The sequence below is a fragment of the Acomys minous genome (genome assembly GCF_964271855.1).
Source record: "Acomys minous genome assembly, chromosome: 7".
NCBI lineage: Eukaryota > Metazoa > Chordata > Mammalia > Rodentia > Muridae > Acomys > Acomys minous.
The window spans coordinates 1,173,511-1,199,159 of NC_140488.1; the positions used below are offsets into that span (position 1 = coordinate 1,173,511).

At 43.0% G+C, this 25,649-nt stretch overlaps 2 protein-coding genes across 3 annotated transcripts in view; one reads left to right on the forward strand and one right to left on the reverse strand.

Moving 5' to 3' along the window:
- Positions 1-3,037: 3,037 nt before the first annotated feature.
- On the reverse strand, positions 3,038-25,382 carry TKTL1 (transketolase like 1). Its single transcript, XM_084788907.1, has 13 exons — positions 25,191-25,382; positions 21,110-21,227; positions 19,000-19,097; positions 17,381-17,569; positions 17,175-17,302; positions 15,436-15,629; positions 14,677-14,841; positions 12,253-12,409; positions 10,467-10,594; positions 8,038-8,121; positions 6,296-6,392; positions 5,547-5,666; positions 3,038-3,825 (listed from the first exon to the last, which is right to left on the reverse strand). The coding sequence occupies exons 1-13, from the start codon at positions 25,319-25,321 to the stop codon at positions 3,644-3,646; spliced, it is 1,791 nt and encodes a 596-aa protein (XP_084645033.1). The 5' UTR covers positions 25,322-25,382; the 3' UTR covers positions 3,038-3,643.
- TEX28 (testis expressed 28) overlaps positions 3,044-25,649 on the forward strand; it is a 52,202-nt gene continuing 29,596 nt past the window's right edge. For both annotated transcript variants that reach the window (XM_084788909.1, XM_084788910.1), the window contains exon 1: positions 3,044-3,240. The gene's annotated coding sequence lies outside the window, so the exon portion shown is untranslated. The remainder of the gene's footprint in view (positions 3,241-25,649) is intronic.

A 25,649-nucleotide genomic window follows, 5' to 3' on the forward strand; every position in this document is an offset into this window, starting at 1 on the left:
CAATTGGGGGCGGGGTGGCGAATGTGAGGGTCAGCTGAGGAGCTGAGGAGCTGGGGTAACGGGTAGGGCTGCAGCTGTGGAGAAGCAGGAATCCACCAGACAGGCAAGGCGGACCCAAACAGAGATGTTTTAGTTTCGTAAAATCTTGACCACAGCCCCCGAACAGACACTATTGGTAGCTCCAGTATCCCTGTTAGCGATGAGAAAACAAAAGCAAACACACAAACAGAACTGGAGACATAAAGATTATCTAGCCAATCTCCTCCCACTTACAGGTGTGGATTTAAAAACCAAACTCCGACAGGTACTTCTCCATGGGAGGGAATTAGAAGAGTCAGGGGCTGGTGCCTAGCACGAGGGGCCATAGCATCTTTAAGGGGTGTTCGTGAGTTTGCAAACGGCCAGGCTCATGAATTAAGGAACTTTCAGCGTCAAGTGCTTAGTGCATCAGCCCCCATCACTTGGCTATTATACCTTAGCTACTCAGTGGCAGCATGAGAACCCCCAGCAACGGGACCTTCCACCTGCGACAAAACTTAATCTTTCCCACAATACCTTAGCTACTCAGTGGCAGCATGAGAACCCCCAGCAACGGGACCTAGTTTCTTCTCTATGTTCATGACTCTTGAGTCCTTATTACCATATCTGTCCCTTTCTTTCTTCTTTTTAAAATTTTGAAACAGGGTCTCACTGTGTTGCTCTGTATTGCCCAAAACTCACTATGTAGACCAGGCTTGTTTGCTTGCCCCTGCTTTCAGAGTGCTGGGATTAAAGGCATGAGCCATCACCGCCCAGCGAGGCTTCGAGGCTTTTATCTTGCCTTTTGGGATTATACTTCCATTGGGCACATTTGTTGACTCATTTAGATTGCCAGTGTCTGCTTCTGTGTAGCATGAGCTGCAGACACACCAGTCCAGCACTTCCAGCTCATATTGTGGTTTTTCTGTATTAATAGCTTCTATCTTTGCTTTACAGATTGCTGATTGTCTTCCCTTTCATTTACTCTTTCATAAAACTGTGTTTAAGTAACACTTATTCTACACACACACACACACACACACACACACACACACACACACACACAAATACTATTACTATACCCAGAAATGCCAGTCAGTCACACACACAAGTGAAAATACTTATCTACCCACAAACCTGTGTATGGGAATAGCCAAAAATGTAAACAAACTAAATGTTCTCTCAATGGTTAAATAAAATAGGCTTTATGTAAACAAGAATATTGTGTGACCATAAAAAGTAATGACCACTTGGGAGAGAGGAATCAAGTGTTCAAGGTCACCCTCTGTTACGAAGCAAGTTCAAGGCCAGTCTTGCTTACAAGAGATAGAGTGACTCCTCTCCTTCAAAAAAGCATAGGCTACACAGATGAACCTCAAAATCATTACACCTAAGACTGAGGAGATGGCTCAGTAGATAGTGCCTGCCTTATAGGAACAAGAACTTGAGTCTGATTACCCAGAACTCATGTAAAATGAGTCAAGACAAGGTGATTCACCTTTATAATCCCCGCATCAGGATGGTGGAGATGGGTGGAGCCCTGGAGCTTAACTAACCTAGCTTAAATGGTGAGCTACAGGCAGAAAAAGACAATGCTGAAGGTTGTTCTCCGGCTTCCATGTGCATGTACATATATACAAAGAGCATCATGCTTTTTGAAAGCCAGATACAAAAAGCTCATGTATTAATTCTAATTTTACAAAATATCCTCTAAAAAGTATAATCCAGACAAAACCAGTAATTGCTAAGAGCTTGGAGGGAAATATGGAATTTGGGGGGTATCAGCATTCTAAAATTGAGTACATGAAAACCCTCTGAACTGTATGCTTTAAAGGAGTATACTCTGAGAAAGTGATTACCCTGCAACAGGGCAATACGGTAAAAATGTTTTGAGACAGGTAGTATAGGCTGGTCTCCAAGTCACTACATTGTTGAGGACAATCTTGAACTTTTTTGTTTTTATTTATTTATTTTTTAAAAATTTTACTTATTTACTTGTTTATTTATTATGTATACAGTGTTCAACCTGCATATAATGCCTGCAGGCCAGAAGGGGGCACCAGATCTCATTATGGACGGTTGTGAGCACTATGTGGTTGCCGGGAATTGAACTCAGAACCTTTGGAAGAGCAGCCAGTGAGTGCTCTTAACCTCTGAGCCATTTCTCCAGCCCGAACTTTCTTATTTTTTAAGATTTATTTATTATTACATAAACAGTGCTCCTCCTGCACGTACACCCACAGGCCAGAAGAGGGCACCAGATCTCATTATAGAAGGCTGTGAGCCACCATGTGGTTGCTGGGAATTGAACTCAGGACCTCTGGAAGAGCAGCCAGTGCTCTAAGCTGCTGAGCCATCCCTCCAGCCCCAACCTTGAACTTCTAAATCTCCTGCTTTCTCATAAGTTCCAGGATTGTGTCACTATATGCAACAAAATTAGTTTTCTAAAACTGTGATTATGAAATACTATTTTTTTTTCCTCCAAGGCAGCATGTATAGTTCTAGCAGTCCTAGAATTCCCTTTGTAATTCAGGCTGGCCTTGACCCATGTGCCTTTGCCTCCTGAGTATTTGATTAAAGGAATGTGCCCAGCTTTTATTTACCTTTGGCTGGCTTGTGCCTCATTATGAGACCAGGCTGGCCTCAAAGGCATGTATCATCACACTCAGTCATTAAAAGATTTTATTTTACTTAAGTGTGTCTGTGAATGTATGCCACATGTATTTGGGTGCCCAGAGACCAGAAGGGATCAGATTCTCTGGAACTTGGTTTACAGGGAAGTCAAGTTGTGAAACACCTGTTGTAGGTTCTAGGACCCAAACCTGGAAGCAGGTACTGATGGAAGGATTTCACTAGGGTAGATTTTGAGGCTATACTATTTTACAGTGACTGACTTAGTTTGAAGGCCATTACTCTGTCTTAGCTTTGACGTCAGGGACAATGAATAGAAGTCCCTCCCGTAGGACTATTCCAAGTGGGGAACCAAATCACATAGAAGGCACAGCATGAATAAAGTAGATGGTTTTGAAATGCTTTATTAACATCAAACAGCATAGTGTGGAGATGAATACTAGTGTCCTCATGTCTTCACAGAACAGTCATCACCAACAGCACAAGTCATCCTAACTCTTTTCGTTGTGTGAACAGTGGAGGGGATATGAAGGGAAACAGCAGAGACAATTCAAGAGCATCTGAAGTTACGCATTACCCTGGAAGCTGCAGGTACGAAGGCAGCATAGATGGTAACTGAAGTTGAACAGCACTGTGCATGTCAGGGGTGGGTGCTATAAAAGCTGGGCTAAGGACCACAGTTCAACACACATTTGCTTTACTTATGAGGGAAATACTTTTAAACTGTTACTTCTACATTGTTCCTTAATCCGCTTAAATTCAGTCTTATGAGAAAGTTCAGTATCAGGTGGTTGTCTTGTTAGCTAGTCTGCCATTTAAAATTTTGTAACCCACTTTGGTGGTTAAAACAGCTGATATTTGTATATGTAGTCACAGATTAAAGGGAAATTTGAATTTCTGAATGAGGAATAAAGGTGTTAACTGCTTTTGCCTTTAAGGAGAACTAAGCACATCATTTTTAATCTAAGTGATGGTTTTGGTACAAAGCCAACAGCTAAATAATTTTGTTTGTTAAGAAGCACTTCACAGCCACAATGATGTGTCTAGAACTAATTCCAGAAAAATTTAGCACTTGACTGGATCTTCTCTTCCAAGGCACGTTCATCACCGCCAGCTGACGAACCATCATGTTAGGCTCCATGGAGACGGCTGCACAGACAGCTTCTCCAATGCCACCTATAGGAACAAGGATGTTAATATCTTTTCTGCAAATGGCTATATAGACTTTAATCGCTGGTCTGGGGGCAAAGTACTTTTGCTACTTACTGATCCACCCAAATAGTCATGTTCCAACTAGCTGAAGGAGTTCTCGTGTTTCTAACTCCACCTCTCCCAATCATCCCCCCTATACACAGGGGCTACTCTTAACCTGCTCTCTAGTGATTTGTGCAGTTTATGGTACTGAGATTCTTAAAGCTGTCAGGAGTCTGAAAACCACTAAACACAAGGAACAGTGTCAAGAAAAATGACAGCTAGCTTGATACGGTGGCCTTTGTTTGGTACCTCTCTCTCTTCATGGGTAACCCTTGTGCCTAGATATGTGTACAAACAATGCAGACTATGGTAAGTGCCTACTTTTCTGCTGAGAGTCAGGTGAACTTTGGTACAAATGTCTGGTAGAAGACGTCAACACAGCAAAGTCTCAATAGAATCATGGGGTGCCCTATCTCTGACTATGTGTACTCTTGGGCAGACATGGTCTTTGTAGGAAGTGTTCTGGTCTTTTTTTCCCGAGACAGGGTCTCTCTGTGTTAGCCTTGGCTGCCCTGGACTCCCTCAGAGATCCACCCGCCTCTGCCTCCCGAGTGCTGGGATTAAAGGTGTGTGCCACCACACCCGGCTTAGGAAGTGTTCTTTAGGCCCTTTGTTGGGGTATGTATTTCTCCCATCTTTATCAGAGAACTATCCAATGAGATGTAGTTTTAGGGCTTTGTGTCATAAAAACAGAATATTGTCTCTCCTACCTATTTTCTAGGCGCAAACACAGCCCAAGCCTTATCTCCCTGAAATACTCTTATTTTTTGTCACTTGCTGTTTTGTTTGGAAGGATCTAGTTGTTTTTGAGACAGGTCTATGCATCTTTAGCTGGTCTAGAAGATGCTATGTAGGCCCAGCTGACCTCACACTCAGGGATCTACCTGCCTCTGCCTCCGTCTGAATAGTACATTAAAGTTTGTCCCACCAAGCCTGGCTCCAGGAACTAGTTTTTCTTAGGGGCTGGAGAGATGGCTCAGAGGTTAAGGGCACTGGCTGTTCTTCCAGAGGTCCTGAGTTCAATTCCCAGCAACCATATGGTGGCTCACAGCCATCAATAACCAGATCTGGTGCCCTCTTCTGGTGTACATGCAGGCAGAACACTGTATACATAATAAATAAATAAATGTTAAGAATGCCTGTAATCCCAGCATTTGGGAGGCAGAGGCAGGCGGATCAATGTGAGTTCCAGGCCAGCCTGGTCTACAAAGCGAGTCCAGGACATCCAAGGCTATCACAAAGAAACCTCGTCTCGAAAAACCAAAAAAGAAAAAAAAGAAAGAAAGAAAGAAAGAAAGAAAGAAAGAAAGAAAGAAAGAAAGAAAAGAGTTATAAAAGTGTTTGTGTTTCCCTGTCTACTGTTCACTTAGCCATCCCAGTGTTGCTAACTGATCCACCCTAGTTGACTTGGCTCTATTATATGGACACAGAAAGAACATACAATGTTCCATGTTCAAGAAATCATTCTAGGCAGCAGAGAGGCCCCTACATGGATGTGGATGCACTTGTAAAGAGCATTAACAAAGGTATCCTGAACTAGTTGTAGGCTACATAGGAAACATGGTGTATCTCTAGCCAAGCAAAACAAAAACGCTTTCTATCAAAACAAACATGTGAAACCATACCCAATGTACCCAACATACCTTCTGGGTAGTGTTCCTCCACAGTGATAATTCGGCCACCTGTGGCTTTTGCATTGGAAATGATGGTGAAAACATCCAGAGGTTTAATGGTAAATAAGTCAATGACACGGACAGAGATATCTGGAGAATAGTAATATCAGCTTAGTTTAAAAAGCAGATACAAGGCAGGTGCAGTGGTGCACACCTTTAATCCCAGTACTCAGTAAGGCAGAGGCAGGCGGATTGATGTGAATTCAAAACCAGCCTGGTCTACAGAGCAAGTCCAGGACAGCCAGGGATACACAGATAAACCATGTCTTGGAAGCAAAACCAAACAAAACTCCAAACCAAGATTGTTGTTTTTGTTTTGTTTTGTTTTTTCGAGATAAGGTTTCTCTGTGTGGCTTTGGCTGTCCTAGACTCACTTTGTAGACCAGGCTGGCCTTGAACTCACAGCGACCTACCTGCCTCTGCCTCCCAAGTGCTGGGCTTAAAGGCGTGCGCCACCACACCCAGCAAACCAAGATTGTTGTGAGCTCATGGCCAGCCTGGTCTACAAAGCGTCGAGGACAGCCAAGGCTACACAGAGAAACCTTATCTAGAAAAAAACAAAACCAAACCAAAAAGAAAAAGGAAAAATAAAAGCAGATACAGCTGGGTGGTGGTGCACAACTTTAATCTCAGCACTTGGGAGGCAGAGATTTATATTACATAGCTGACATTCTACCTGTTGTCAGCTTATAACTTCAATGTTTACACAGTCAACTGACCTTCTTTAGAGAGTTTATCAGCAGCGACTAAGGCTTCATGCACAGTGACTCCTGCTCCAATAATTGTGACCTTGTCATTGTCACTATAGCGGACAACCTAGTATAAAACACCAACAAAAGAAAATATGGGAAGTTATCGGAAAGACACACTGCTCCCGACCTACCACTAACAAATTCATTAGTTAAGTAATTCACAAACAAACTAGGTACAGTTGTACACATCTGTATTACCAGACACTCAGAAACTAGAGGCAGGAAGATTTCAAGCTTAAGGGCAGCAATGGCAATTTTGTGAGACATATCTTAAACCTGTAAGAAAGGGCTGACAATAGGCTAGAGAGCTCAGCAGGTGAAAGTGTTGACCACCAACCCTGATGACCTGAGTTCTTTCTATTCCCTGGACCCACATGGGAAGGGAGAACCAATCACACCTCAGCATTGTTCTCTGACCTCCACACAGTCAAGCACATTCAGACTGGATGAATCTTAATGCAAAGACAGACTCGGGAGGCAGAGGCAGGTGGATCTCTGAGTTCGAGGCCAGCCTGGCCTACAAATTGAGTTCCAGGGTAGCCAGGACTGTTAGACAGAGAAACCCTATCTTGAAAAAACAAAACAAAACAAAACATTGCTATCTGAATACTATTGTCAGCCTGGATTGAAGCAAAGGGTTCCTCACAGCCAAGCAGTGAGGGTGAAGAAAAGCCTGGGACACTGCCATACACAAACACACAGAATTAATAAAAACAAATGCAAAACAATTGACTGGAAATGTGCCCAGAGATAGAGTATTTGCCTAGTGTGGGCCCTTGTCTGCAGGCAGAGGAGACGCTCCCTCCTGGTAAGCTTCAAGCTCGGACACAGGTGAGCGGACCCCCTGCTGTCAACAACCCACTCAAATGTGTTAAAAAGATAGTTCTTTGCAGATCCTAACCTGCACAAAAGGTGACAAAAGCTGGATCTTTGAAGAAGAGTGTCCTGGGAGTGTCTCCTGCTATTCAAATATGCTTAGTTTAAAATCCCAGGGGCTGGAAGGTTTAGGAGCACACCCCCCCCCCCCATATAGCTCTGTTCTTGTCCCTTTTTTAAGCTTAGTGAATTAAAATCTAGTTGTTTGACTCTGTTGTCTTTATTTTATTAAAGTGTAGTCTGGCCTTTCATGAGCCAAAGGGCCCCTTCCCCCCCTGGAAGGGATGCAGATTTCTCTTGTCCCAACCCGGCTGAGCCCAGCTGCCCTGCACTCCCCCTCCCTGCCCAGAAGGCCTTCTTCATGACCGGTTCTCAGGACATCTCAGGACAGAGCCTTCTTCAGCTAGCCTCCAGAAGGCTGAAGAAAACGCTGGGGCCAGATTCTCAGCCCAGCCCCCAGGAGAAAGGAACCCACAGCCTAGCATGCATAAGGACCTAGTCTCAATCTTTAGCACTATAAAAACCAAACAAGCCCTTCTATAAAAGGATTCAACAAAGGTGGGTTCCACAAGTCTATAGTTCCCTGGACGTGGGAGGGTGAGGTTTTCAAGTTTGAGGCTAGCCTGCGGTACATAATGAAATTCTGTCTCAAAACAAAATAAAAAGTTCAACAAAAGAGGCTCCAGTTGGAAAGAAGTATAGATCCAGCAGGAAAGGTCACAACAGATTTAGCAAAAGAAATGCAATCAAAACATATTATGTAAGGGCTAGAATGGCTCTCTTTATATAATTATAATGGATACTACACAACATAGGAAAAGTTATGTCCTTACCTTGGCCTGTCCAATGCGAAAGGTTTCTTGGCTGGTGTAAATAACTGCAGTTTCTGCTTGGCTGGTACGAATGAAGCACAAATCCTGTGGCATAAGTGCAAACCAGAACCTCAGTTAAGAAAATCAAACTGTAACAGATGGAGACTACAGAAAACCACAGCCAAGCAAAATGTAGAGCTGTGGAGGCCAGTTCCAATGGATACATCCACAAAATACTCCCAAACATAACTTTCTGGGAACTCTGAAGAAGAGAGGGCGTAAAGACTGTAAGAACTGGTGGGGCTGTGGTGGCGCACACCTTTAATCCCAGCACTCAGGAGGCAGAGGCAGGTGGATCGCTGTGAGTTTGAGGCCAGCCTGGTCTACAGAGTGAGTCCAGGGCAGCCAGGGCTACACAGAGAATATGTGTCTTGAAAAAAACAAAAACAGAAACAAACAAACAAAAAAGACTGTAAGAACCAGAACAGGGAGTGTGCAATGAGACCGTGTCTCCTATAAATGTTAGAAGCTACACCCATGAAGTCTCACCAACATGTCTGTCTAAACATGTGTTGAACAAAGACAATAGACAAGCTAATGTGGATATGAGCAGGGAAGTCTAGACAAAAAACTAGAAGCAACTAAAGAATGAATGCTGAGAGCAGGAGAAATAGTTTTCCTCAGGGAAGATCACACCAATTGGCTATCTAATCCCAAATGGCCAGCTCCGAAAACATAATCATACTAGTAACGTATCGACTGAGCACGTTATATTTAGAAATATACAACACACACACACACCCCAATTAGTAAAACAAAAACAAAAAAAGAAAGAGTCCATAAATTTGAAAGAGAGCAAGGAGGAGTACACAGGAGGGTTTGGAGGGAAGAAAGAGAAGGGAGAATTACCAGTGAACAGGTCTTACTGCAATGAAACACGATGACAAAACAGCAAGTTGGGGAGGAAAGGGTCATTTGGCTCACACTTCCAGATCATAGTCCATCACTGAAGAAAGTCAGGACAGGAGCTCAAGCAGGACTGAAACCTAGAGGCAGGAGCTGATGCAGAAGCCATGGAGGAACGCTGCTTACTGGCTTGCTCTCCATGGCTTGCTCAGCCTGCTTTCTTATGGAACCAAGGACTACACGGCTCCACCCACAATGTGCTGGGCCCTCCCACATCAATCACTAATTAAGAAAATGCCTTACAGCTGGATCTCATGGAGGTATTTTCTCAACAGAGGCTCCTTCTTCTCTGATGACCCCAACTTATGCCAAGTTGACACAAAACCAGCTAGCACAACATCTGACTTTGCTATTAAGACAGGAAAATCCCAAGCAGGATCCTAGTGATGTCCTCAGTGATAAGATTTCTATATTGTCCCATTTTTTGGTTTGGGAAGATTTCTAAAATGTGCACTAATGTTTCCTGTCCTCATGGAACAACAACTCAGCACAGGGTCCTGACTCTTGTTGACACATTAAAGATGAATTTCACTACAATATAGTTAGCAATGACTTACCCCTTAAATAAACATGGGAATATGAAGTGAGCCATTCCAATGAGATAGTGTAAATATAACTTTATTTTCAACTTGAATGCACACATTTTCAAGTTCAAGTGCCATGATAAAAGATGTGCATCACCACACCTTAATCCCTGTCCCAGTTTTTATGTGAATTCTAGTGATCTGAATTTTGGTTTTCATGCTTGTGTAGCAAGCTCTTTTTCCACTGCACCATCTCTCTAGCCCTATACTAGGCTTTCATTTCACCATTTTACAATCCCAATGCATTCATGTGCATAGTTACCTGTTGTTGTAAAGGTTGTAATTTTAAAAAGAATCCTGTCATCAAAATGTGTGTGTGTGTGTGTGGGGGGGGGGTGGTTTGTTTTTTGAGCCAGGGCCTCATGCATCTCAAACTGGCTTAAAAGTATTGATATAGCTGAAAATGACCTTGAAATGTGGCCTTCCTGGCTCCATTCCCTGAATGTTATGATTTTAGGCATGTACCACTGTGGCCAGTGTATGTGGTGCAGGGGATCAAACCCAGGGATTCGTGCATGTTAGGTAAAATGCAGCAACTGAGCTACCACCTCAGCTTCTAGCACAAAATTTTTTTTATTAATTTATTCTTGTTACATCTCAATGGTCTAGCACAAAATTTTATATTTTATGTTGGGAAGACAAACAAACAAAACTCACATCAGTTCAAAATTTGTAGTAGAGTCCAGAATCATTTTCTGACTAATATGGCATCCTTTAAACATACCTCAGTAAGCAGGGCATATTGGCCCACACCTGTAATCCCAGCACTCAGGAGGCAGAGGCAGGTGGATCTCTGTGAGTTCAAGGCCAGCCTGGTCTACAGAGCAAGTCCAGGACAGCCAGGGCTACACAGGGAAAAGCCAAAACAAAGAAACAACTGCCCCCCCAAACCAAGTATACCTCAGTATTGGCGGCTAAATAAACAGCATGTTCTGTGGAGACGGCATCACTCGGACAAAAAACAGTACAGTTGGGAATTGCTCGTAACATAGCCAGGTCTTCTAGGGCCACGTGATTGTTGCCCTCACCTGAGAAAGCCACAGACCACAAAAACATGAACACAACCTTAGGAGAAACCTGTAGAAACCCACCACCAACTCCTTTCATCATTCTTGAGAAGCATCTACTCTTACTGCCCTGAACTACAGCATGGTTCAACATTTGCTGTAATTTACCTTGAGCTTTTACATATTCATCTTCCTTGAAAGCTCACTAAACTATTTTGGGTTAGGCTAGCAGATGATCTTTTGTATCAGTAATCAGTTAGTTGTCTGGCCACACAGTACTACTATTGTCCAAGTTAAACCCACTGCTCTCTCTTTCCTAAATGTCAGTGACCCATCCTGCCCAGTCTCTGATCCTGTATACTCCTCTCCTTAAGAGCATACCAAGGCTTTGTCTTCCTGCCTGTCTTCTACTTCTCACCGCAAAGAAATTAGATGTTTTTTCAGACTGAAGTGTCTTATTTATTTTACCAGGCCTTTCAAGTTCTGGATAATATATTTTTGGGATACCCTAGGATGCTGCTGTAACTAAGGATGCCCTTGGATATATGGGATCAGTATACAGAAATCACAATGTACATACAGAACGGCAGCATAGTTCTTTCAGGCTTGGAAAAGGAGTGTGCATTTACTCTGTGTTGCCTAGGACAACTGTCTAGCTAACCTCACAAGCCACTTGTCTCTGATTTTCAAATTCTCATGGAACCCAGTTTTAGCTAAAGATTCCCAGGCCCTTTCTCAGGCTGCTATCCCTGCCCACAGGACTGTGCTTCCATGCCTGGCTTGCCTTGTCTCTCAGCTATACTTGCTCCCTGAGCTACCATGTGTGTCTCAGCTTCATTCACCTAGCTGATTCTACTGCCAGCTCCAGCCAGAGCTGCTTTCTCTAGTTCACTTCTCCCACAGAACCAGCCCCTTATATGATTCCTGAATGCAAATTGGTAGCATTCTAGCAGCAAATGTAAGCTGCTACAACTATCTAGATGACTCATGTTCTCTATGCAATTTCTGTAATTCATGAGCAGGATTTCCTACCATCTGTCAATGAAGAAACTCTTGTATACTTGCTTTTTTTTCTTTTTTCTTTTTATATAGCTCCAGATCCTATTAGTCAGCAACAGTTTCTTTACTCTCTCAGGGCCACCTTTAGTTTTCTACACTCTTGCTAGTTCCCATCTTTCTTCAATCCTTTCTCAAACTTTCCTGTTTCTACCAATATCTGGCTTATTAGTGATACTAGAATCAAGTTTGCATTCACACAATTTCCTGCATCATATTCCTCAAAGGTTCCCACTCCACAAAACAAAAAGGTGGAACAGCAATCCTTGCTCTGTTTCTACCTAGAAATGTGTTCAGCTGCTCACACTCTTCCCTTCCCTCTACCCAATCTGCTCATTCCAATTAGCTTGTGACCACATAGAGGACAGAAAACAATTCTGGAATGTGTGTGTTATCCTTATCAGATCTGTTACATAGCAAGGCTCAGAAAGGCCTGCAGTCAAGGACTTCTCAGTAAGTGAATGGGTACTTTGCAGTGATGTGCCTCCTCTGGATTGGTATCCAGAGTACCTCAAACATCTAAAACACAATACAACTTTTCAAAAATAAGTCCCTTTAGTGAACAGTAAGAAAATGCAAGGACTAAATAAAGCTATCAACACAATGATGTTCTGAATGCATACCAGTAGATACCCCACAATGGCAACCAATAAGGTTGACGTTGCTTTGAGAGATGGCTCCCATTCGGATCTGATCAATTGCTTGGCAGAAAGAGGCAGCGAAGATGCAAGCAAAAGCAATGGTCCGGCCACGGGTGGCACAGCCTACAGCCACATTCATCTAAAACACAAAGGACAGGAAGTAGAACATCCCTGGATTGGGCTTCATCCCCTCCCCATTAAATCACAGTGACTACCTGATGTAATTCTACTCTGTGTATGGTAAACTAGTCTTGCAGTCCTAGCATGTCTCTTTTCTGTTTTTTCTTGGACTTTTCTTACACATATCTGGTGGTATACATACCTCACACCTCTTAGAGACTAAATTAGGAAATGGAGTGTCTGTCGTCTGCCTACCTTCCGTCTTGTAAAGGGCTTGCCGCTCCCTGTGGACAGTCTGCCCAATGCTCATCCTGGATCCCAACTTTCTGACTAGACGGTGTCTCCAATCCTTTGAATCCCCCTCCTTTCAACCATTTTTTTTAACTTTCTCTTAAACCCTGTTTCCATTCAATTATGTGTTAATACCATAATGCTCCAGATTTATGTGATGTTTGTAATAGTATCAGTCCTGCTGCCTCTTGCTGATGGCCATGTAGACTGAGCTCTCCAAGCTCTGTGCTCATCCTTCCTCTTTGGGCCACTGGCTCTGGGAGACTGTCTGATATGCACAATTAAAAAAAAACCCTCTCCCTCCTTTTGACCCTACCATACCCATGTGTCTCTGCATGTGGTTGGGCACTCATGGAGACCACAGGGTCCCTTAGAGCTGGAGTTATAGGCTGCTGCCCAGAATTGGTATTGGAAAGCAAACCCAGGTGTTTTGGCTAAGCCATCTCTCCAGCCCCAGATGTGCACATTATTAATGTTTGTGTTCTTAAAAAAAAAAGATTTACTTATTTATTTGTTTCATACACAGTGCTCTGCCTGCATGTACACTCCCATTATAGATGCCTGTGAGCCACCATGTGGGTGCTGGGAATTGAACTCAGGACCTCTGGAAGAGCAGCCAGTGCTCTTAACTTCTGAGCCATCTCTCCAGCCCAATGTGTTCTTGTTATTTACATTTCCTTTAGAACCCTAGATTCACACTCTAGGAGGCTTTGAACTAGGACATGATATTCTCTGGGAGCAAACAAGAACTTTCCAAAGGGATAGTGGTTGCCGCAACCACCAAAATCAAGATTCTTAATTTTTTTGAGACAGGGTTTCTCTGTGTAGCCCTGGCTGTCCTGGACTCACTCTGTAGACCAGGCTGGCCTCGAACTCACAGAAATAGATCTACCTGCCTCTGCCTCCCGAGTGCTGGGATTACAGGCGTGCGCAAACATGCCCCATTTTAGGACTAAATCTTAATTGACTTGGCTTGACATTCATCTGTTAGACAAAAGGGCCCATAGCTTCTTTCCCCACTATCTCTCTGCCAACAACCCTCTAGCTAACAAACTGTCAGAATACATGCTTATACCCACCTTCATTTTACATTGGGTGGCATTCTGGAATATAAAACCTTCAGATCAAATAGTAAACAATTTGAAATAATGTTGAGTTAGGCACTGTGGCTCCTACACTTGGGAGGTAGAGTCATGAAGATCAAAAGTTTATGATTCATTTTCAGCTACATAATAAGTTCGGAGTTGGAAGTCTACCAAAGGAAGCTCCAAATACATGGCTTTCAGTCAACAACCACACTAGCAAGCTTTTTGATAGGAACGTCAATTAAAAAAAATACGGATTGGCTGGGTGGTGGTGGTGGCAGCGGCACATGCCTTTAATCCCAGCACTTGGGAGGCAGAGGCAGGTGGATTGCTATGAGTTCTAGGCCAGCCTGGTCTACAGAGAGAGTCCAGGACAGCCAAGGCTAACACAGAGAAACCGCATCTCGAAAAAACAAAAACATTGGGGGAGAGAGAGAGGCACAGATATGCAGAGCAGATTTAACTGCTTTGACTATTGGTATTCTTTCTTTTTAATACTTTGACAGTTTCTAACTATTAGTGTTTTTTAATTAAAATAAATTGCTTGAGAAAGGGTCTCACTATGTAGCACTGGCTGACCTCGAACTCATAGAGATCAGGTGGTTTCTTAATCTATCTGTCCTTGGATGGCTATAAAATTGTGTAGCTACAGGCTAGATGGGACAGAAAGGGTTCCTAGGGAACTCAGGACACTACAGATCTAGAGCTCTCAGCATGCTGCCTTCTATCTGTACAAACAGGACACCCAGAGGGTGTTTAGCAGTTTACACCCTGTCTATCAGACATAAAAGAACACCTCTTTGACTTTAGGTGACCACTAGTATTTCCTGGAATTTTTCTGTAGAAAGCCTCTCACAGACTACTGATAGCTAATGAGAAAAGACTTGAGAGACCTGCATGCTACACTCACCATGTTTTGCTCAGCAATATGACACTGGATGAATCTCTCTGAGTGTTCTTTCTTGAATATGTCAGAAAAACTGGAGTTCTTGGTGTCAGCATGCAGTACAATCACTCTGTCATTTTCATGGCCCAGTTTAGCCAGAGCCAAAGCACACGCTTCTTGAGTAGATACCTTGAACAAAGAGTCAAAGAGTAAGAATTTCTTGGGAGTACAGTTAGAAGGAAGCTACTACTTTATAGTTATAAATTGTTATGTTTCACAAATTTATGATTTACCAACAGTCTCTTGCAGAATCATACATATGGAGGTTAATAACTATAACTCCAGAACTCAGGGAGGAGAATGAGTTCAAGTCTAGTCTGGGCTGTAGTGAGACCATACCTCAAAAAATAAACAAAACCTTCCCCCAACCTACCAACCCATCCACCCAAAACAAGAAGAAAATCAGAGTTAATTAAAGGAGGCACAATTAATTTTACAGCTTATAGCCATCAGTCAAATTCCATTACTGTCTACTAACTTGTTCATCCATAGAGATCAGGATAAACAAAGACTCTTGTGTATTACGGAAGAAAACATTAAAAAAAAATCATCACTTGGGGGGGGGGCAGAGGCAGGCGGATCTCTGTGAGTTCGAGGCCAGCCTGGTCTACAAGGCAAGTCCAGGACAGCCAAGGCTACACAGAGAGACCCTGTTTTGAAAAACAAAACAAAAAATCATGATGATATATATGATGTTAGTCAATGTTCCACACTTTTGCCTACCATGTCACCAGCTACATAAGCAGGAGGCGAGGTCATATTTATATCCATGATGTTGATTTGAGGTGAGTCCTCAAAAGGGGGCGGTGGTGCAAGAATCCTGTTGGTTTGTATCTGGCTCTCAATTAATTTGATAATTGTATCTGCTCTTTCTTTTGGCATTGGCCTTCCACACCAACTTTCTGCATCCTCAACATCTGCAACAAAGCAAAGATACTCACTCCAGGTGCTTAATGAGTACCTGTCAGATCATCTGAAAGTCACCTTGAGAGAAAAGATGTCTGAATAGGAATCACAGGAATAAGGATCCAACACAGACGTCCTGGGTTGGAATTGCAGTAAGGAAGAGCAGGCTAAAAAAGGTCCCGTTGCTTTTGAGGGAGGCACTGTTTCACATGCTGTTAACTGGAGAGTTTAATGAAGGAAGCAAGGCTGGAAAGACAGACTGGGGAGAGTGGTATTATGTATGTGTATGAGTTTTTACCCAAAGCAAGACTGAAAACTACAAAAGGTTTAGGAGGAGAGTGGACGATCTTATGTGCTATAGAAAGATTGCTGGTGCAATACTGTGCTTGCAAGAGAGTCATCAGAAAGCAGACAGACTATTTATGAAGCTGCTATAGTTCACCAAAAATGATGGGGACTTAGTGACTCTGTATGTAAGGCTGTATTTCTGAGGAGGACTCACAGATCAGTTTTATTCTAAAATATCTGTATTATTTAAAAATGATTAATCATAACTTCTTCAACTACTTAAACTTGAGAAACTAAATTTGAGGTAGAAAATTCCAGATGACAATCTTGAAATCTGCAGAGTTACATCTTGTTTTATGTCTCATTTTACCCCCCTAGTTTTAACTCTTTCATAGTCCTTTCCCTCCCCAGTAGATTAAGTGAACAAAAATGTAATAATGAAAGTGGAAAATCCTAATTGAAGGCCCCAGTTCCCAAGCTTCTGTTCTCTATGTGTTCTTCCAGATAGTGTGGGTCTAGACAAGTGAGTATCATCTACCAATTTACTCAGGGGCGTGCCCCTACACACAGCATAGTTTCTGACAACTAATGATACAAATCTTACATTGTTAAGGAACTGTTTCCTCTGGTGAACTGTTCCACTAGCTACTCCCTTACGAGGATAGAAAACCATTGTTGTTTTGTTTTTGTTTTCTTTCGAGACAGGGTCTCTCTGTGTAGCCCTGGCTGTCCTGGACTCACTCTGTAGACCAGGCTGGCCTTGAACTCACAGAGATCCGCCTGCCTCTGCCTCTGGAGTGCTGGGATTAAAGGCGGGTACCACTCCACCTGGTGAAAGCCATTATTTACTTGGTAGAAGTTTGGCCTTCCCATCCTACCCTAACCAGATATATTAGCTAGTGAGGTCAAGAAAAAGAAGCAGCTGGGCTGGAGAGATGGCTCAGTGGTTAAGAGCACCACCTGTTCTTCCAGAGGTCCTGAGTTCAATTCCCAGCAACCACAGGGTGGCTCACAGGTATCTGTTATGTGATCTGATGCCCTTTCCTGACCTGCAGGTATGCAGACAGGCAGAGCACTGTATACATAATAAATAAATAAATAAATAAATAAATAAATAAATCTTTTTAAAAAAGAAAAAAGCAACCTCTAGTATGTTACCAATATTAATACTCTTTATTAAGGAAATCAGCAGCCTAGTCAATGCTTCTTTTTGCCTGTTCTACTCCAAGGACAAATATTTTCAACACTCACAGGAAAGAAACACTTACCTGGCATGCCTCGGGCCCTGAAGGTCTTGGCAACCACAGCAGTGGGCTTGCCTCTCACTTGAGCTGCCTGTGAGAACACATGGCATAGGGTTTTCACATCACGGCCATCAACCACGTAAGTATTCCACCTGTCATTGAAGATCTCAGATTACAATGAAGAAGGAGGATGGGACAGAAAAAAGGCATAGCAACAAACTCACAATTACCCAAAGGCTTTAAAACGCTTCTGGTAGATGTCAATGCAGTGGTCCACAGATAAAGAGCCATAGTGTCCAAAGTGATTCACATCACAGATTGCTGTGAGATTGTCCAGATTGTAGTAGGATGCAAAGGCCAATGCCTCCCACATGTAGTTTTCTGTGGACTCCTTCCCCAGAAGACAGAACACCCGGTAGCTAGAAACAAATCAAAAAATAGTTAGGACCCTTGTGGGGTCCACTTGGGCCATTCAAGCAAATGTATTTCAGGGAGATAAAGAAAAATGAGAGTGAGGGAGTGAGGGAGGAAGGAAGGGAGGGAGGAAGGGAGGGAGGAAGGAAGGAAGGAAGGTAGAGATTGACTCAGGGAGCAGCTTTAAAAACCCAATGTTCTTAAGACTATTTTCCTCATCAATCTTCCCTAGCTGAGGAAATGAAGTCTGAGCCTCATGAGACCATTGTTACAATTTTTAGCTGCTTTTGCTCCCTTTCCTGGTTTGTTAGCAAGCAAGAGGGAATGAGAAAACAGAGCCCTGAAACATGCAAACAAGGTATATATACTTTGTTCAGAAAGCTCCATTTAAAAAAAAAAAGCGTTGCCACTTTTTTCTGAATTTAAGATTTATTTACAAGCCGGGTGTGGTGGTGCAGGCCTTTAATCTCAGCACTCGGGAGGCAGAGGCAGGCGGATGGTTGTGAGTTCGAGGCCAGCCTGGTCTACAAAGAGAGTCAAGGACAGCCAAGGCTACACAGAGAAACCCTGTCTTGAAACAACAACAAAAAGATTTATTTATAACTATCATACTACATGTATGAGTGTTTTCTCTGTGCGTATATCTAAGAGACTGTCAGATCCTCTAAAACTGCAGTTACAGGCAATTGTGAACTGCCATGTGGGTGCTGGAAATCCACTCTGGGTCCTCTGGAAGAGCAGCCAGTGATCTCAACTGCTGAACCACCTATCCTACTAGTCTTTAAGAAAAGTTTATTATTATTAAATTCAAGGCACTAACTAAGAAAGGCTATCATGGGTGAAAATTTTTGGCAGCTCTGTGAAAAATGGAACAGGAAGGCTGCTAGGGGGTGTGGTGGAAGAAACACGACTAAGTACTTCCAAAAGGATTCTAGGAGTTGAGACAAGATCTCCAATGATCTAGATAGTTATCTGAGAGCCTACGAAAGAGAAGCACTATACCCTGGAAAGTTGACCCACTGGAGCTGTGGATTTGGGCTCACCACATGCAGCACAGGCTGCAGGAAGTCCAAGGTCTAAACCTGGCATTTCGTTTATAGTACTGCTCAGCAGCAGCAGATGAACACAGGTACAAGAAAGAGACTGTGAACCAACCCAGTAACATTTGGGGTTCCTAATGCAAAGTACATGCCGTTCATTCCACAGTGAAATTCTGCAGGACAAAACATGATGCCCTCTCAGAAAATACTAGTGTTCTAATACTGCAGTCACCACTAACATCCAACCAGAGATGCTAGAAGAGTTGCACAGATGTCATTGGTTTACTGCCTCAATACTGTGTAACCAGAACTGTCAAAGCCATCATTCTCTTCTCAAACTAATGAGTCAAAGCGCAGGGGTGGGGTAGTGAAATGGATTCTGGTAAGCATCTTACCTGGCTTGGTCAAAGTACTTGCCAGTATATGCCATCCCACAGGCAGCCCCGAGTCCTTGCCTCGGCCATCCTGCTGCCACATTAACAAATGGTACTCCCTGTAAGAGAATATAGGAACAGCTGCAGGACATAGGCTTTGGGCAAATTTTAGGACTGAGTGCAGCAGAGGACAGCCAATGCTGTTACACAGAGAAACCCTGTCTGGAATATGGAGTAATCAAACAAACAAACAAAAGCAACCAACCCCCCTCCCAAAAAAGGCAAAAAACAACCACAAAAGTGCCAATGTCTGTGATTAATCACGTTCTGTAATTCTACTTCCCCTTAGCTAATATCCATTAGTTTATATATAGCAGGTAGGATTCCAGTTAAGAGACTTTGATCTTTTAAAAGAGATGCTGAACATTTAAAGAATTGCCTCAGTAGGACTCGGCCCATTGCTATGTCTGATACGCACTGTCCTAGTTGATGACTGATTTTGAAAGGCCCTGCTGCACTCTACTCTGGGCAGCACCATCCCTAGGCAAGGGGATCTGGACTGCGTAAGAAAGCTGGTTGTGAGCTGGTGAGGTGGCACACGCCTGTGATCCCAGCACTCGGGAGGCAGAGGCAGGCAGATCTCTGTGAGTTTGAGGCCAGCCTGGTTTACAGAGTGAGTTCCAGGACAGCCAGGGCTGTTACACAGAGAAACCCTGTCTTAAAAAACCAAAACCAAAACAAAAAAAGCTGGCTATATATGAGCTAGCGAGGAAAGCAAACCAGTAAAGCATCTTGAGTTTCTATCTTGACTTCTCTAAATGATAGAGTGTGACCTGGAAGTTTAAGTTGTTTTTGATCAAAGTAACATGCTCTGATTCCCAGATGTCTTATATGCCCTTGGATCACAGACCTGCAACACCTCTGCTTCCTCAAGAGTATGAGACTAGCCAGGCATGGTGGTGCACGCCTTTAATCTCTGTGAGTTGGAGGTCTACCTGGTCTATAGAGCGAGTCCAGGACAGCTAGGGCTATGCAGAGAAACCCTGTCTCAAAAAACAAAAACAAAACAAACAAAAAAATAGTATGAGACTATAGGACATATTGAGATTATCGGTGTGGGTATCAGCAAGAAGCCTTACATAGCACAAAGTCCCTGAAAAAGCTTCTTGGCCCACATTTTTTTTTTTAGATAGGCTGTTTTTGTAGCTCAGCCTAGCCTGGAACTATGTAATTTAGGATGGCCTCAAATTTGATAATTCTGTCTCAGCTGTGTAAATGTACAGATTCCAGGTATGTGACATCACAGCCAGCTAGGGGTCTTTTATTTTTCTAATCAACTATTATGCATTGAGTGGCACAACCTGGGGATGACAAGGGCTAGATTAAAGGTATGTATACCCCCAAAGGGAAAAATTAACTCCCAAGCAATGCTTATCTTTGTCCCAGCACTAAGTATGCTTCAAGAAGTTGTTCATACAAAGATCTTTTGACTACTTCCCAGGCCTGCTTAGCTGAAAAAAAATAAAAGCTGGTAAAATTAAAAGCCCTTAAGTTCTGGGCTTTTGCAAGTCACCCTCAGTTTTCTGCAGATTCACCAAGGTAGATTTATGGAAGTCATCTGCCTCTTAAACCAGCACAGGGAATGGGAGAAGTTATGATCTGCCGATGTGGACTTTAGTACTAGGTGGAGTGAGGTAGAGTACCACCAAAGAAAAGACGGCCAGCTGCCATATGCCATCATTTCTGCAACACATGTCATATGGTTCCTAGTGGGCCTCACTAGAACAACCTTGCACTGTGAATAAAAAATCAAAAGAGCAAATGGTCCACTTCACGTGTATTGATACATGGTGCCTTTAAAGAGTATGTTAAGAAGCAAGTATCAAGGCAGGGAGACACCTATAATCCCAGAACCAGAGCTGGAGTTAGGAAGATAAGAAATTCATGGTTACCCTGGGCTACATAGTGAGTTGAAGGCTAGCTTGGGTTACATGAGACCTTATCTTCCTCTCAAAAAAACGTAAAACAAAAGCAAAAAAGAAACCTCAACTGCCTGAAAATAAACCCCACAAATGAAACCAGACAAACAAACAAACAGAAAGCAGTAGTATTCATTTCCCTATCATCAAACCGTTGAAATGACGAATCGGTCGTTGTTTGGGTTCTCTGGGTCATCCTGTTTATATCTCATCGTGTAGAAGAACAGCACAGACATGATCTCAGAAGCACTGCTGCATGGTGTGATATTGCTGAAAGGCAGAGAGGATGCAAGTCATCTCTCACAGGCAAATGGTTCCCGATGGCATCTTGTATTTCTATGTGTAGCATCAGCACAATGTCTTTGAACTAGAAGCGGCAGTCATTTCCCCTAGCATGACTGAATTCAGGCAAGAATGAGGATTGGTGAGCCATGGCCTCCCATGCTTAAGACATTAAAGGCCACTTGAGAGGTCAGCAGACTCCCAATCCCTCTTCTTCTCTGCACACAGTCTGAACCTAGCCCTCCTCTATGAGAGGAGTTCCATGTACTTGGGCTTATTCTCAATTTGCAACTGACATGAGCACTCTTTCGCTCATATGCTATTATCTGTAAAGCTTTCACATGCTTCACTCTATCAGAACCATCTATTCTAATACATCAAATGAATCTCAGTCTGTCTCTCTCTGGTTTTTTTGAGACAGGGTCTCTCTGTGTAGCCTTGGTTGTCCTGGACTCACTCTGTAGACCAGGCTGGCCTTGAACTCACAGAGACCTGCCTGCCTCTGCCTCCCAGGTGCTGGGATTAAAGGCGTGTGCTACCATGCCGTGTCAAATTTCTCTAGTTAAAGATTTATTTGTTTATGTAATTTATGTGTATGAGTATTTTGTCTGCATGTACTTTTGTACACCAGAAGAGAGCATCGGATTCCAGGGAACTACGGGTATATAAAAAATAGATGACTGTAAGCCACCACATAGGTGCTGGAACTTGAACTCAGGACCTCTGGAACAGCAGCTATTGTTCTTAACTGCTGAGGCATTCCTCTAGCCCCTAAAATGACTTTTATAGGGATGAGAGAACAGGATAGGGAATAAAACCTACTCCTGAAAATATTTCTTAGCTATTCATTTGGCAGAACATTAATATTCAAAAGATCAGGAACTCAAAAACTTAACAACAAATTAAAGTGGGCAAAGACATAAAAAAGATTTCTTTAAAAAAATTGGGCAAATAATCTAAATGGATTTTTCAAAGAAAGAAATGTGAATGGAAAAAAAAAAAAAAGAAGAAGAAAAAGAAAAAGAATTGCCTTGTAAAAACAGGGGCCACAGTTCAACTACGAGAACACATACTTTCAATCAATTTCTCTGTATTTGATAAAATTAAAAGACATTAACAAATGTATTTGCTTTATTTTAAAAAAGGCTTAGCCTGGTATGGTGGCATACACCTTTAATCCCAGCACTCAGGAGGCAGAGTCAGGCGGATCACGGTGAGTTCGAGGCCAGCCTGGTCTACAGAGTGAGTCCAGGACAGTCAGAGCTGTTACACAGAGAAACTCTGTCTTTTTATTGTTGTTGTTTTGTTTTTGTTTTTGTTTCTCTTTGGTTTTTCAAGACAGGGTTCTCTGTGTAGCCTTGGCTGTACTGGTCTCGCTTTGTAGACCAAGCTGGCCTCGAACTCACAGTGATCCACCTGCCTCTGCCTCCGGAGTGCTGGCATTAAAGGCATACGCCACCATGCCCAGCTGAGAAACCCTGTCTTGAAAAATAAAAAGTCTGGTGTGATACCTGTAAGTGTTACCTCAGTAGGGGGTGGTGGTCATGGGCCAGAGCTGGGATAACATTAAGACCCATATATCAAAAATGTAAAACAAAACAAAATCTTATGTCTCTTAATGTCATAGTCCAGGTTTAAGAGCAAATTATTTTTGCAGTGCTGAGGATGGCTCTCAGGGCCTTTCACGTGCTATTGAGATGCACTCCCAAACCCAGAGCAGGATTAAAAAAATACATTCAAAGTACTTTGCATGACTACAAGGACATTAAGTTAGAAACCAACAGATAAACAGAAAACATTCAACAAAGTTGTGGAAATTAAATAATGAGCTCATATATAAACCAAAGAAAAATAATACAAGGATAATTAGAAACAGATGCATGAAAATAAAAGCAAAAACCCAAATCTTATGCAGCAAAAGCAGTGCAAAGAAAAATGTATATATTTCCAAGAAAAAAAAAAAGAAAAACAAAAACAAAAAGTTCTAGCATGAACTCACAAAGTCTCCTGCCTCTGCCTCCCAAATGCTGGGATTAAAGGTGAGCAGCACCACTTCTCAACTTTTTTTTTTAACAATTTCTAATCAGCAATCTAACTATACTATTTAAGAAACAACAAAAGAACTAAACCAAAAGCCTTTAAGAGAAGGAAAGAATAAAGATCATAGCAGAAATAAAATATGGTGCAGCAAAAGAGGGAGAAAAAAAATCTATAAAACTAAATTTAGTTATTTTTTTTCCTGGGCAATGCTGGTGATCAAGCACTTTGCATTGAAGTAAAACCCACAGGATCCAAAGTTGGTTCTTAGAAAAGAGTAACAAAGCTTTGGTTAGATAGAAAAACCAAATCTGAAAAGACTTAAGTAACTCAGAAAATTATAATGAGGCCATTCTATCACCTCTACAGAAATGAACAAGAAAAATTTACAACAGTGTGAACAACTGTATCCTAAAAAAAAAATCTTGTTAATCAAAATAACTTTAAAAATTCATAGAAAATCTAAAAAGACCTGGTTAGTATTAGGAAGTCTGAACAGACATACAAGCAGTAGCTTAGTTATTGAAGTGTGGACGAGCTGAGGGTAGTAGCGCACGCCTTTAATCCCAGCAATCAGGAGGCAGGCTCAGGAGAATCTTTCTGAGTTCAAGATCAGCTTGGTATACACTTCAAATTCCAGGACAGCCAGGGCTATGTAAAGAGACTGTATTTTGGAGCTGGAGAGGTGGCTCAGAGGTTAAGAGCACTGGCTGCTCTTCCAGAGGCCCTGAGTTCAATTCCCAGCACCCACATGGTGGCTCACAATAATCTATAATGAGATCTAGTGCTCTCTTCTAGTGTGCAGTGAGAACATTGTAAAATAAATAAATAAATAAATAAATCTTAAAAAAAAAAAAGAAAACTACCAAAACATTTAAAGGGAAAAAAAAACAAACCCCAGAGCTTATCTCAAAAAACCAAAAGACCAACCCTGCACCCCCCCCCAAACAAACAGACAAAGGCAAAAAAGAAGGAAAAAAAAGAAAAGGAAAAACTAAGAAAAATTGTGGGGAAAGAAAAAGAAAACGAAAAAAGAAAGGAAACACTATGAAGAAAAATTGTGGTCAAGCAGTGTTATAGGCCTTAATTCCAAACATTGGGGAGGCAGGAGAATTCCTTGTATCCAGCAGTTCAGGGCCAGCGTGGCCACACAGAAATGAAAAACTATAGACACGTCCATCTCTTACCAATTTGGTGAAAATTACCATCACTAATAGCAGTAAACCAACTACCCATTTTTTTTTTCTTGAGACAGGGTCTCTCTGTGTAGCCTTGGCTGTCCTGGACTCACTCTGTAGACCAGGCTGGCCATGAACTCACAGAGATCCCCCTGCCTCTGCCTCCCGAGTGCTGGGATTAAAGGCGTGCGCCTCCACGTCCAGCCATTTTTTTTACGAGCCGTCAACTGTTTGTTTCTGAAAGCACACCCCTTCTGTCCTGCGTCTCCCGTTTGTTGCCTTTCTCGGCCCCTCTCCCGCAGCGCTGCCTGTGTGGTGTGCTCTCCACAGAGCCTGGTTTGCTTTTCATCCTAACGGCTGGCAACCCAGGGCTGCTGAGTCATGACCTCCCGCCAATTTTACCGCGACTGCGTAAACCCGAAACTCCGTTCCCGCTAAAATGTGAAACTAGAGCTAGCTTGGTAAATGCCAGGGAACACTGGTCCTTCACTCGATTTGGTTCCAGATTTTTCCTTACTAAGGAGGGCTTGTGGGCTTCCAAGGCCTTTGGGGTGTACGGCGCCTGCCGACAAGGTTGAAGAGGTCTGTACCTTACGGACATCTACAGGCAATTGGGGGGGGGGGGCGGAGGGCAGAAGGGCACAAAATGGAGGATAACGGCGGCTTCCCCTCACCTCACAGCTTCAGTAAGAAAGACGGAAGAACCGCGCGGTAATGCCTTCCTCGGCAGCCTTACCTCGTCGAAGTACTTGTGGCCCTGATGGACCGGATTCGCAGGCGGTTGGCGATGTCCCGCAACACCTGCAGCGTGCTCTCATCAGGTCCAAGGCTGCGGGCCATGCCGCTGCTCATCTCTGCCTCCCACATACTCCCTCCACGTTGCACTCCGCTGCTCCAAATGGCCGCCTCAGCCTTGCAGCTCAGTTAAAATGCCGGTCCTAGCAGGGATTAATCCCGCCCCCCAACTCTGCCCGCCCAATCATCTGTCGCAAATCTATTCCGGTTATGTGTGTCTCCCGCCAAAAGTAAGAATATCCCTCCACCACGCTTGCACTACTTTGTTGTGCGGCGGCCTTCGGCCGTGTCCCGCCTCACTCTGCCTAACTCCGCGCGTTCTGCCTCACAAACTGCACGTGAAGTCGTCCTGTTGCACGAGGACCAGTGCACTACACGTCTCACTTTCCACAGGTCTTCC

Coding starts and splice junctions, on each gene's coding strand:
- TKTL1 (XM_084788907.1), bottom strand. CDS start 25,321: ATGTGGGAGGCAGAGATGAGCAGCGGCATGGCCCGCAGCCTTGGACCT. Junction 12,410..14,676: donor ATATTGCTGAGCAAAACATG/GTGAGTGTAGCA, acceptor TTTGTGTTTTAG/ATGAATGTGGCTGTAGGCTG. Junction 5,667..6,295: donor TGATAAACTCTCTAAAGAAG/GTCAGTTGACTG, acceptor ACTATTCTCCAG/ATATCTCTGTCCGTGTCATT.